Raw genomic sequence first — 13,436 nt, forward strand, 5'->3', positions numbered from 1 at the left:
ACCAGTGGGTGTAGACTGAGCTATCTAAAACTCCAAATAAATAAATAATTAAATAAATAAACAACCACTCCTTTCCTTGAAATAAAGTAGTAAGGGTATTGTATAAATAGATTATATTTTGCTAAAGTAAATTGGGACTATGATTACCTTGTGGTTTCCATGATATCCCTCCAGAGATACCGGAGAGATGTAGCTTGATTGAAATTTGTCATCATAAACCTTTACCATGACATCCCTATAGCTTCCTCTGTAGCGTGCACTGAATGGGATTGCAATAGTGACCGGAAATGAAATCTTGATGGCAGAGTCCAGACGTTCAACACTAATGACATTGCTGACCAGCTCTTCTGAATCAGATACAACCAAAGAGCTCATGTCATTGATGATTCTGCAAACCACTTTTTCAAGTGTTTGGGATGATGCTGTGATATAGCATGCCACATTCTCTTCACCATCACCATCTTCTTGAGCAAGGAATCTGTTCGTAAAGAAAGACATTTTTGTATTGTCAAATGTTTACTTAAATTATTGGTGCTTTTTGAACTTGTAATGTTGTGTGAATGTACATATATACTACATCAAACATGTAAGAACAATAACAATAAAACAACATAGTCACATTTGATAACATTGATTTTTTTAATTGAGTTGAATGGATTCACAAATGCAAAACTAAAGAATAAATATTTAACATGTTTCATAAGAAGATGGGCATTATACGTTATGTGAACCATGTCTGTTAATACATACAGCAATTCAGATAGGTGAAATTCACAAATATGTTTATGATATTGCCACAAAATCAAATCAACAGTTTTTAATTTGACATGATTGCATACAAATTATTATGTTTCCTGTACTTCTCAAACTTTGAACAGAGGTAGAAAGTAGCCTTGAATAACTGTTAAAAATACAAAAACTACTAGTTTTCAAAATAACAAATTGGAAAAGCCTGCATATTACAAATACAAACTACTGTTGTTTCTCAAACAAACCAATCAAACATTGTTGTTTATGTGGGTTCATCTAAAAAAATAATACCACAACAAAAGGGAAAATTATGCTTTGTGGAAATATATGGCTGGAGATCCTTTGTGTTATACTAAAATATCAGTTTTTAATATTGATCAGCACTTACATTCAGATGGTCTACCAAGATATAATCAAAATAAGTAGTTCCTAATACATGGTTACCTTGATGGAATGTTGGAAGAAAATATTTCAGAGTCATTATATTTATAAGTCAAAGTTATTGACCTTGATATTTTGATATGCCACAGAGATCTTTAAGAGGTTGAGCCATACGTTTTGAAGAATTTTATAAGATAAAAAATTTGGAGTTTGGTCTTTTTCAGACACACTCTGAAGCACTAATCCCTTGATTAGATACAGCACAATCATGCAGTCTTCAGATACTGCTGCTAAATAGTTTTTTTATTTTGATTGCTGAAATCATTTATCAAATTTGTTTCAACTTAGGAAATTTCCAGCCTTTTCTGTCCTCTCGTTGGTATCCTGTGACAGCTTCAACAAAATTTCAGTTGATTAAAGGGTAGCTATTTTTCTTTGCTCCCAATGTTTCTCCCAAAGTGGTCTAAGTCTATATTTTCTGTTGATATATTGCTGCTTTTAGTCATAGTGTGTTTGAGAAACTTCATATTTTAGGTCTCATAAGTCTGCTAAGGTCTTAACAAAGAGAAATCCTCAGTGTTTATGATGATGATCAATCAAGTATCTCAGTGCTGTTTGTTCAAACAGTCGTAATGTATAATTTCTGCCCACCATTTTAGTTAAAAGTTCATTTTACAAGCATAAGTAGTTTCAATATTCTATAAATGCCCTGCAGCATTTAACCTTAATGATTAAAATTATCCGCCTGAAGTTCCATTCCTGAAGGTTAGTAAATTTTGAGATAAACCAAATAATATAAGATAGATATTTTTGCTAATACAGATGCTCAAAATTAGTGATTATTAATGATAATAAACCTACAATCACAGACAGTTTACATACACTTTAATTAGTGATGGTTCAGCCAATAAAATACAAATGCTTAATGAGTATCGCTCTTCAACTCAAGTAAGTATGGCACCTGATTGGCTATCCATTGTTTCATTCAAAGTGATTTCCTATAAGTCTTAACCAGGGGAGTTATGTGGAAAAAGTAATCAATGGACTAGATCAGCTCCTATTTTTATGAGAGGTCATCTATTGTCAGGGAGTGATAAACATGACTCCTCATTTGTAACCACCACATATTCCACAATAACGAGAATGAGGTCAAATCACTCATTTTGGGTGCCATCTCTTTCCTGAAATCAACAGAAACCTTTGATAAATCTGTAGTTTGCTCTGTGAAAGTTTCAAACCTTTTAGTCAGTCAGCTTCTGGAAATGTTCTCACCCTTTGCAACATATAGTTTTGACTATAACTTCATGGATCCTAGTTCTTGGTGCTCTTTCAAGCGGGATAATGAAGTTTTCATATGACACTCATGAAAAGCTCACTTGTTACATTGTTGATGGAATGCCTCTAGCAAATTGGTTATTTGGGGTTCTTTTTGCAATCATATTTCTTGAAATAATATTTGGAACAGTAGCTTTTACCTTTCCTCTACAATGATTAGTTAAGATGATCCCTTTCCCGAAAGTCTCTCACTACTACATCAAAATGTATGTGCTAGGATCTAATCCTCTATATTTATTTAAATCATGACCTACTCAAAATTATACCTACAACAATATTGTGCTTCTTAGTTTCATTTATTATTTTTTGCACTGCATTCTGGAACAGTAATATCCCACGAGCATTGGTGACAAATAGGTTGTCAGTTATACATCAGGTGTTAGTACATTACTAATGTGATTTGTACAAATATTGCAATTTTACAAGTGGTAGTATATGGTCTTCTTATAAACAAGACCTTTACTGATACACAGGATACAATTCAGTTTACAACCAGCCAATATGAGTCTCTGATCCTCCACGCATGATAAAGGAGGGTGTTGTTTGAATTTCTATGGCTTTTTACCCTTAGTATGGTCCAATGAAAAGTAGATGCTGTCCAAAAGAACGTCAAGTAAGTAGGGACCTTCATATAAAAAAGTTATTTTTTGTTGTTTGTGAGAAAGGAAAATAGGATTTGCAATGTGAAAAAAAGTGATGTTTGGAGCCAATGAATGTGATCGCTCATTCAATGAACTGTTTTTTACTTTGTATGTGTTCTTGGAAATAAATTTAAATTTTGAAGTGAGTGTCAGGAACTAATAAGTAAGTCAATTAAAGGCACCTTTTTAGTGACAATAGATGTGAATATTTGGAGTTTCCAAGGAAAATTAGAAATATAACATGCATGTGTTAAAATATTAAAAACAAAGACAGCAATAATTCCTTTGTTTTCATAGAATTGCTGCACACAAGATATGAAAAGATACTGTCAAAACTGCTGAGAATGTAAATGACAATTGCATATCTGATTTTCATTGTATTATTTTAAGTGTACCAATGGCATGGTGTAACAAAAGAACATTATTTCAGTAGAAGGTGCTCCTAATCTTTAAACTTTTAGAAAATAAAACTAAAGTGTTTTCTGTAAAGTAAAAGAAAATAAAGAAAAGACAATATGTGAGTCCTTCATCTAAAAACATTCTGGTTTAATTCCAATAGGTTGTTACCTTCTTTTAGCACGGTCAAGATTGCACTGTAGCAATTTAATTGCTGTAGTTGTTTGAAGACAAGGAAAGACTGGCTGCCTCTAATTATGTGAATATCTTACTCACCATTCTGTATCAAGACCCAGACATCCTAATCAATACAGGGCTTTATCACTCTTGTCATAACCCCTTATCTATTCTTATTGCGCAAAAGTTGTCAATCATCAAAAAATATGGTCAGGACAAGTCAGTGTTGGTGTTGTTACATAAGCAATTTAGCAAGGTCTTCTACAGCAGTTCCCCAGGTCAAATCAAACCCTTCACCTAAATGTAGAACCTGCCCCCTTAATAGTTGTTGCCCAATTTCTGGTTTCCAATTATTTTGTAAGATAGTCAATAAATGACAAAGACCTTTCTGGCACATTTCTGTTGGGTTTTAGAGTGAGAATAGGACCACAATTGCAACATTAATGGCAAGTGATTAGAGGCTCTGTACTTTTAATGACAATCGGTCATGTCTTCTTATCCTACTGGTTAGTATGTATAAGTTTACAATTACCAAATTTTCTTAGGCACTCTCAAAACTGGACAATACTATATTGAAATTGGTCAACACACACAGTACCCCTAGACAAAGCCCTGATCCTACTGCTTTGTTGTATGGGATCCCTTGTGAATTTTTACTGTCAACTATAATGTTCAATATCAATCTCTAAGGCACTGGAGACATGTTCCAGGAAATTGGCCCTTTTAATCAATATGCTAATAATACCCAAAGGTATTTTCAGATGGACTCCTTTCATTGTATTTCCACTACCGAGTCATCTCTGCAATGCATCCAGTATTAAATATAGCAGAAACACTTGAAATTCAGTGCCCCGGTTAATGGATGGGGCAGAAACACTTGACATTCAGCAGTCTTAGAACTGGATTCTTTTTAGCCATCCCTAAATCTGACCCCAAAATTGTCCTGAACCCGTCAAGAATGCTGGTCTTACTCTGCAACTTTCACCACTGCAAAACCTTTGTGTTTCCAAAGTGCATAACTACACTTTAAGCTATGCATCTAAAGAGAGCTACTTCTTAAAAATTTCACCTTGAAGCTTAGAAGGTTAAAACATATACTTTCTACATGACATGAAAAAATCAGAAGAGGCTATAGTAACTTTGAGGCTAGAATATGGTTCAGCCCTCCTTACCAACCTTTCCAGATAGAGAACTGAACCTCTAACAGTTGTCCTTCACGCTGCTGCAAGGCAGCTCACCAACACAAACAAATGTGATAATATGTATGGTGTTTAAGTAGAACTGCATGCTTGACTTGTAAAGCATAAAATTCAACTTTGCCAGATCACTCACTCAAAACCTAAATTTAAATGTATATGGAGGATTCCAGAACTTGAGATGTACTTTTGAAGAAGAAGAGCATGCTTTATAGATTATTTTCAGGCAACATGTAGTCTGGTAATATTTCTCACTGATTTTTGGGCAAAGCTCAGGAGACATGTTCACAAACACTGTTGCTTTTGACAGAGACTCACTGCTCAGATCTGTACATCACTATAATTCATAGGAAGAATACATTAAACAGGGAATTTGTATGTGAACACAATGAGTATTTTTCAAAAGTATGTTAGTCATGTTTTAAGGATCTCTCACCAGATGTGTGGGATGTCAACTTTATTTTAGCTGTAATAAGGTTGCTATACTACCTTTCAGTATTTAGAAGTAGATATTTGCAGAGGAAGGCTATCGAATTTACCAAATGTTACACTGGTGATTATTTCATAATGGTACTTGTTAGGTCCAACAGAAATATACTTGTTGTCTAATAGAGAACATGTATTGTATAAAGCGATCAGCATTGGGCTCAGCTACTGGATATTGTAAGTGCAATGCGTACTGTCTTGTGAGTATGTATAATGGAACCTTTTTTGGATCCTGAAAGGCTCATAATGATGATGTAAATTTTAGAATGTGGTGAAGTGAATGCAGGTTTAGAATATTGAATTTGTGGTTACATGTTGAATAATAATGATGTGTAAAAAATAGCTCTGTTTGTGGCATATTTATTGGCAGGTACCCAGGCTGGTGAGGACGCTAACAACTGGTGATGAAATAGGGGTAAGTAACCCGACAGGGCTCTCCCAGAGAGTTTGCCGTGGCCCAAGCAAACTGACTGTATGTGCCATGTGTGCCTTTGACGAAGTACCAAATCAATGGTTGGTATATGTGAAGTCAAAGCACAATTCTAGCCGGTGTGAAGCATTTGAAGATAAATAACGCTTTATTGAGTCTATACATCATTAGTCAAGAAACTATAAACAAGGCCACACAGAAATGTACTGCGCTACCACATAATATGGAGTTATACTGTATATGAGTGCTACTACTGAAGGTAGAAACAATCAGGTTTTGAAAAGGCAGCAAGTAGTAACATCAGACTACACTATCACATTGTGATCAGAAGCTCTGTGAGGTAGAGATCAACCAGGTGTTAAAAGAGCAAAAGGAAAGACTGAAAACACAAACACTCAGGTGCATGAGAGAATCTGCTTAACAGAACTGAATAAAGAGAATCATCCTGTTACTAAAGGTGAATCCAAGAAAAGTCTTGCATATAGGGCCGTCCATCCCTGCATTGACAAGAGGCTCAGTAGAAATCTGCCAATGGAGACAGTAAAAGATGTCCCTGAGGCCGGCACATCACAGAGCCAGGGTATGGGCATGAATGAATAGATCCTGATTTCTGGCAGAGGAAGTTGGAAAGTGCTCCAACTGCAGTGTCAGTCAATCCTGTGAACAGTTACAAGCAGAATATTGGCAACAGATATACTGCTTGGATAGAGACAGTTGATGATTTTATTGATCGGCTAAAAGAAACAGATAATAAAAAGATTATCACATACCTCAAGAATATTGGTGGTGATGGTGTAAAAGAAGTCATAAAGAAAATGCTGCAAAGTGAAGTTATTTATTGTCAAATTAAAGAAGCCTTCACTCTCAGGTTCAATTGAGTGCCAAATGTATATTACTAAAGGCACATTTTCAGTTAAAAAAGACAAAGAATTGGTGAAACCATAGATGAATTTGTTGAGAGACTGGATACGCTCATAAAACATTGCAGATTCAATGAGTTTAATGACAAGGAACAAATATGTGCCAGAGCTATTTACAGATGTTTGTCAGATTCATTCAGAAGATGAATAGTGAGAGAAAGTCTTAGTCTGAAGCAAGTTCTCATGGCTGCCAGATCTGAAGAGCGTGCTGATCAACAGGCTTCTGACATAGAGGCCGAAGGTTCCTAAAGTGAGACAGTCATGAACATAAAAAGCAAGCAGAATCACAAACCTGAAGAACACAAGGTGATGTGTCCATGGAGAAAGAAGTTATTTTTCAGATGTGGATTGTCGTTTCCACACAAAGGTAAATGTCCCACCATCAGATGCATATGCAAAGGCTGTGATAAGGAAAACCATTTTGTGTCGATTTGCAAGGCAAAAGAAATGGTGCATCACAGCGAGAAAACAAAATAGCCAACCGAACGTTCCAGAAGCGTCATTCAACATGCGCCCACTAGGCCAAGTGGCAACATCAGTTTAGACAAATCTACACCAAATGAAGTTGATCGTCATTTAAATGATCATTGAAAAGTTTGTCAGTATCAATTGAAAGTGAAGCTGTATATGTTTACCTAAGAGAAATGTGCATCCATTGGGCTGCCAGCATGTGAAGAGAAAGACCAGTCAAAGAAAAGTTGACAGAAGAAAGCACCCAAGTCATTCAAACACTGTCCAAAGAATACACTGAAAATAAATGGTTGTTCAACAGCTTTTATCATCAACAGTGGTGTGGCGATAAATATAATGCCTGAGGAGAAATATAAGAAAATATCTCCATTACCACAACTGGGGCCATCAAAAGCAAATGAGTGCATCAACACCCTTGAAAAGTAAAGGTTCACTCATAGTGACCATGAAGAACAGGAAGAAAAGGGTGAAAGGGCCCATTCACTCACTTCAAGATCCAACTTCAAATGCCTGTCTACTTAGTTTAAGCACAGCTGCTGACATGGGACTGATATCAGTGAACTACAATATGAATGATCATCACAAAATAGTAAGTCAGTTCCCTTCATTATTTTGTGGGCTAGGAAAACTTAAGACTATGAAATTACAGTTGCATATCAATGAGGATGTTCGTCCTGTTGCTCAAAGACACATTTACAAGAAGCTGTTGAAAAAATCATTACTTAAGCATGATTTAATTCCACTGATCAGATGCCTTGGGTTTCTCCCATAGGGGTAGTATCCACAAAAGACAGCGAAGCAGCTCTACGCATCTGCATGGATATGCATCAAGTGAACATGGCAATTCAAAGAGAACAACATCCAGGTCTACACATTGGTGACATGATAACACAATTGAACTGTGCAAAAGTATTCTCTCACCTTGATTTAAATAAAGGATATCATCAGTTGGAACTCAAGGAAAATTGTAGGTGCATTACAACTTTTTCTACACATATTGTTCTCTTCTGATACAAAAGACTACGTTTTAGTGTGTCATCAGCTGTCGAGATTTTTCAAGATGTCATTAGACATATCATACAATCCGTTGTAAAAGCTTTCAACTATAGCTATGACATATTGGTTTTCAGAGCTACACAGAAAGAATATGATAAAGCATTAAGGCAAGTGTAGCATTTACTTGTTGATGCAGGTTTAACAATAAATGCTGAGAAATGTGAATTCAACAAGACAAAGTTAAAGTTCTTTGGCCATAACTTTTCCAAGGGGGCCATGACACCCAATCCAACTAAGGTACAAGCATTGTCAGCAGTCCCTTCACTAGATGTTTGCATGTTACGTTAATTCTTTGGCATTGCCAGTTACTGTTCTAGATGAGTTTTCCAAAGAGAGAGCTGACAAAAAAGAATGTTTCCTTTCACTGGTCACATGAATGCAAGCAAAGTTTTACGATAATTAATCAAACTATTAAGAATGCTACTGAAAAGGCATAGTCTGATCCAGAGCTACATACTGAAGTTGTTGATGCTAGCCCAGTCGGGTTAGGCGCTATCCTTGCATAACAAATTGGACAGCTTAATGCTCGAAGACATATTGTGTCCTATGCAAGTAAAAGCTTGTCTCAAGCCAAACGTGCTTATTACCAACCTGCAAAAAACAGACCAGCAGGAGTGTGGGCTTGTAAACATTTTCATATGTTCCTGTATGAAAAAACCTTCCATGCTGGTGACAGATAATCAAGCATCGTTCACTATCTTTGACAATCCAAAAGCCAAGATGCCTCCATAAAGTGAATGTTGTGTTCTACAATTGCAAAAGTACACAATTGTGCATCGTCCATGGAAAGATTAAAACCCTGATGACTACATCTCAAGAGTGCCTATACAATGTCAAGGTACCCCATCTAAGACTGCAGAAGCCTACATAAATCCCATGGTGAAATCAAACACATTAGGTGCCATTTCATTGGAACAAATTGTCACTGCCATGAGTCAAGATAGTGACATGCTAAATTTAAAAGACATTATTATTCATCAGTCATGGATTAAAATACTTAGGGGGTCATTCTGACCTTGGCGGACGGCGGAGGCCGTCCACCAAGGTACCGCCGTCAGAACACCACACCGCGGTCGAAAGACCGCGGCGGTGATTCTGACATTTGCCCTGTGCTGGCGGGCGGCCGCCAAAAGACCGCCCGCCAGCCCAGGGCAAATCAACCTTCCCACTAGGATGCCGGCTCAGAATTGAGCCGGCGGAGTGGGAAGGTGCGACGGGTGCAGTTGCACCCGTCGCGTATTTCAGTGTCTGCTGGGCAGACACTGAAATACTTTTTGGGGCCCTCTTACGGGGGCCCCTGCCGTGCCCATGCCATTGGCATGGGCACGGCAGGGGCCCCCAGGGGCCCCGCGGCACCCCCTACCGCCATCCTGTTCATGGCGGGAGAGCCGCCATGAACAGGATGGCGGTAGGGGGTGTCAGAATCCTTCAGACGGGCAGCGGAAAGTCGGCGGTACACCGCCGACTTTCCGTTTCTGGCCGCGGCTGAACCGCCGCGGTCAGAATGCCCAGCGGTGCACCGCCAGCCTGTTGGCGGTGCTACCGCCGACCTCCGCCATGGCGGTAATTACCGCCATGGTCAGAATGACCCCCTTAACGTCTTACCATTGACAAGAAGTATCAGACGTACAAAATGTCAAAGATGAACTTTCCATGAAACAAGAAGCAATTACGTGGTGAAGTAAATGCAGGTTTAGAATGTTGAGTTTACAGTTACTCGCTGAAGAATGAAGATGTGTAATACATAGCTCCATGTGTGGCGTATTCATTGGCTGGTACCAAGGCTGGGGAGGACGCTACAACATTCATCATGTATATCAACCATTAGTTAATTACAGAACTGCACTTCCTGATGTACTTAGTGTTACCATTGCACTAAGGCATATGGTATTTTTTGGTGAAGCAGTGAGATTTTTCCAGATATGGGTGGATATCCTCTTTGTTTTATGTAGCTGTATTTTTTTTGCTGCAGCAGGAAAACATTTTCAGCAATATACTATGGATTAATTGACCAGACAACATTACAAAATATCACCTGAGAGAATCTGGGGGACACTAAATGTAGCAGCGCTACCACTAGCTGGTTATTTGCAGCCCACAGCACTGCCCTTGTGTCAGAGATTACCAAGGCAGCTTCACAGAAGGAAAGTAAACAGATTTTATAAAAAGACAGAGAAAAGATTCTGAAGTCTTCCCCCTTTTTTGTTCTGCTGGACCTTTACAGGAAATAGGAGGCTGATGAAGGCTATGGGTGGGACATCGGTTTGAAAATCCACTTCCTGCCCTTCATGACTCCTAACAAGCATCAGAGCAGCTGCTAATGGTCTCGGTGAAAAACATGGAGCAGAGATATATAATCCCTCTGCGACATCAGCAGTGCATGGCAGAAGGAGAAGAGACTGCCAAAGGGACCTGTACTGCCGCTGCTGTGCTAATGCCTGCCAGGAGGACCACAACCTCCTCAATCCCACTGTGAGCCCTGAAAGAGGGGGTACTTTGCTTAAAGGCCCGCTGTTGACCAACAGGCATGGAACGCTGCTTCTGCTCTGCTGGTTACTACCTGAGGAACCACAACCTCAACAATCCTGCACTAAGCCCAGGAGGAGGGGCTACCTTGCTTAAAACCCTGCTGTTGATCCGCCGGCATGTGCCCGGATGAAGACCAGGCCAAGAGCGGGTTCCTCTGCGCCCATCAGAGCCCTGATGAAGCTGGACTGGACACCTTCTCTTCAACCTGCTCTTGGGTAGGTAATCATGTTTCATCCTGTGTACAGGTTGCGGTAGCAGTCTTATAATGCCAGATGGGAAAGAAGAAGACCACTGGTGTTTTAGCTGCCCCTAACTTTTCTGCTAAAAGCATTTCCATTAATAGGATGTTCGAAAGGGCTGTGGGGGTTGTTAGCACAGAAACTGCCCTCACAAAGGGAATGCTCACTTTGAACTCTGGCACAGGCATAACTCCTATTGCAGATCTAACACACTCTTCTATGCCACTGTCACCTCCTTATACACTTGTAAACGTACCCGTTATGGCAACACTGCAAAACAGAAGCCTAGCTCAGGCTACTTGTAATAGCCCCGTGCAGAAGGTCAAGAGCAAGAGCTTAAAACGGGGCACCCAGGCAAAACCAACAGAGGCTAATACCCAAATCAACCCTCAAATTCTTCTCTCTGATTAAAAACGTTTTATGGAGGATTCTATCAACAAAATCATAGAGCTGCTACAGGCTGAAGTGACCCCCTCGATTCGTGATTAGAAACCATTAAATCGCAGCTTACTGTCTAGTCGCCTCCGAGGCCTCCTTCGAGGAGCGCTGATATTGGGGTTCTTGTCTGAACTTCAGGCTTTCCCTAATGGCACAAATTTTCTGAGTGAGGTGAGGTGTGTCTCAACAACCAACTTCTCGTCAAACCCAGAGCTCCAGGGGCCTGGACTCATTCCATTACATTGCCCTGGTGAGCCACAGTCCAGCAAATCCTTCAAGTTGAAGTGGGGGGTGATTTCTGGGCCAATAGGATTAGGTAGGCTCAGAGGTTAAAATGAATTCCTGGCAAAGTGCATAGTTACCTCCCATCTGCTGTTTGGCATATGTTGCCATTGTTATGAGAGTATTCCCCTTTGGGAAAATCAGATAGAATCCCATGAAGAATTGTTTAACAACGTTTTTGACTGGCTTGTCTGTCACAAAAGTTTCCCTTACCATCAGGCGAAGAACACTCTGCTAACAAGGAGGATTGGCTAGATTGGCCAAGTACCTATTGAAGCTCGGGAGACTGTGTTATCATGAATATTAGATCTTCACAAATGGTACAATAGCTACTGTTTGGCATCTTGAGCAATAGCCTTGTGAAGAGCACTATCACTTTCGTTCCACTAGCAGAGGAGACCCTGCTAGGCTGCAGAACCCCTTTCTGGGATCATAGCTTCACAACAGCGGGGTCCATCCATTACACCTGAGGAGCAAACAAGGAATCAGTTTATGGTGCCAGTTGCAAACCTATTTAAAGCTTAACAGGGTCACCTGGCTGTTGATGCCTGTGTTGGATGGGTGGGGGGGTCAGTGTTAGCACTGTCCCTAGGGAGGGTCTGAGCATGACATGTCTAGCAGGACATTAGAACCATCTAGAAATGTGGCACTTTTAGTAGAGTAATACCAGAACAAGCAGTCCTCCATAGTGTCCACTCACTGGCTCAGCAAAGTGGTGGTAAAGTGTCTGTCTTGATATGTAAAAGTAAGGAGACAATGTAGGGGGTGTGTGGCTGCTATGACATTTAGCATTTTAAGTTAGCAGGAGACACTTGTTGTGCTAATATAAAACATGCCAGAAGCTTCAGCTTTCAAATCTCACTCTCTCCTGGGTAAACATCTCCCTCTCGTCTGCTAAATGTAAGTGTCAAAAGACCAAACAGAGCTACTTTGCAAAGGTCCTGTAAAAAAACAGCATTTGATTTTCTCTGAAAACGTTTAGATGTTCTCATATAAGTTAACAAGAGGTGTGTTATTTATTGTGACCAGCAGTTTCCACTTACTAAACATTCAAATGCTTTGTGATAAGAGTGCATTGCATTGCTATATACTTTTAGTCAAAAAGGTTTTCCAAGATAGCGTGCTCCAAAATAGTCTTTTTCTTTGACAGTGACTGAACATTGCAGCAGAAAATTCAGCAGCTTGCGATTAAATCTACCTAGACAGAGGATAGCTCTGCTCCCTTCTGTGATAGTCCTCTTCCTTCTTTACACCCCTACTATCATCTCAGATAGGCTGGGCCCACACTGTCTATAGTCGACACTCTAGTTTTAGCCCAGTATTTTGCCCTGTGCACCCTTCACTCACCTAAACTTCAAAATGAAGTGGGTTGATTGCCTCTTTTTACTTAGTAGCCACTTTTATGTTTTCAGTCTTTAGGGTGTGAAAATCAATGACTGGGAAAAAAGCGTATACATTTAAGGGACGGCAAATTAGGACATTTTATTGTCAACCTGGTAAATATTATGATTTCTGAATGGACATGGTAGCTGTTTCTCTGACTGACAGGTCTTGATACTTTAGAACTTGTAACAAATAAACCATTCTCAATGTGGTTTGAGCTCGCATGTGAGCACATACATGTCACACATTCAGTGCAGATGTCTGACAACTGGTATCACAAGATATTTTAACAAGGTAGCTTCTACAGCTTAAGGAATACAGAAATA

At 39.4% G+C, this 13,436-nt stretch overlaps 1 protein-coding gene across 1 annotated transcript in view; it reads right to left on the reverse strand.

The window, feature by feature from the left end:
* The window catches only part of DTHD1 (death domain containing 1), a 167,091-nt gene that overhangs the window by 110,467 nt on the left and 43,188 nt on the right, over nucleotides 1–13,436 (reverse strand). The window contains exon 3 of the mRNA XM_069202131.1: nucleotides 148–478. Coding sequence (XP_069058232.1) covers nucleotides 148–478 — 331 coding nt within the window. The remainder of the gene's footprint in view (nucleotides 1–147; nucleotides 479–13,436) is intronic.

The sequence above is a fragment of the Pleurodeles waltl genome, chromosome 1_2 (genome assembly GCF_031143425.1).
Source record: "Pleurodeles waltl isolate 20211129_DDA chromosome 1_2, aPleWal1.hap1.20221129, whole genome shotgun sequence".
In the NCBI taxonomy this organism is placed as follows: Eukaryota; Metazoa; Chordata; class Amphibia; order Caudata; family Salamandridae; genus Pleurodeles; species Pleurodeles waltl.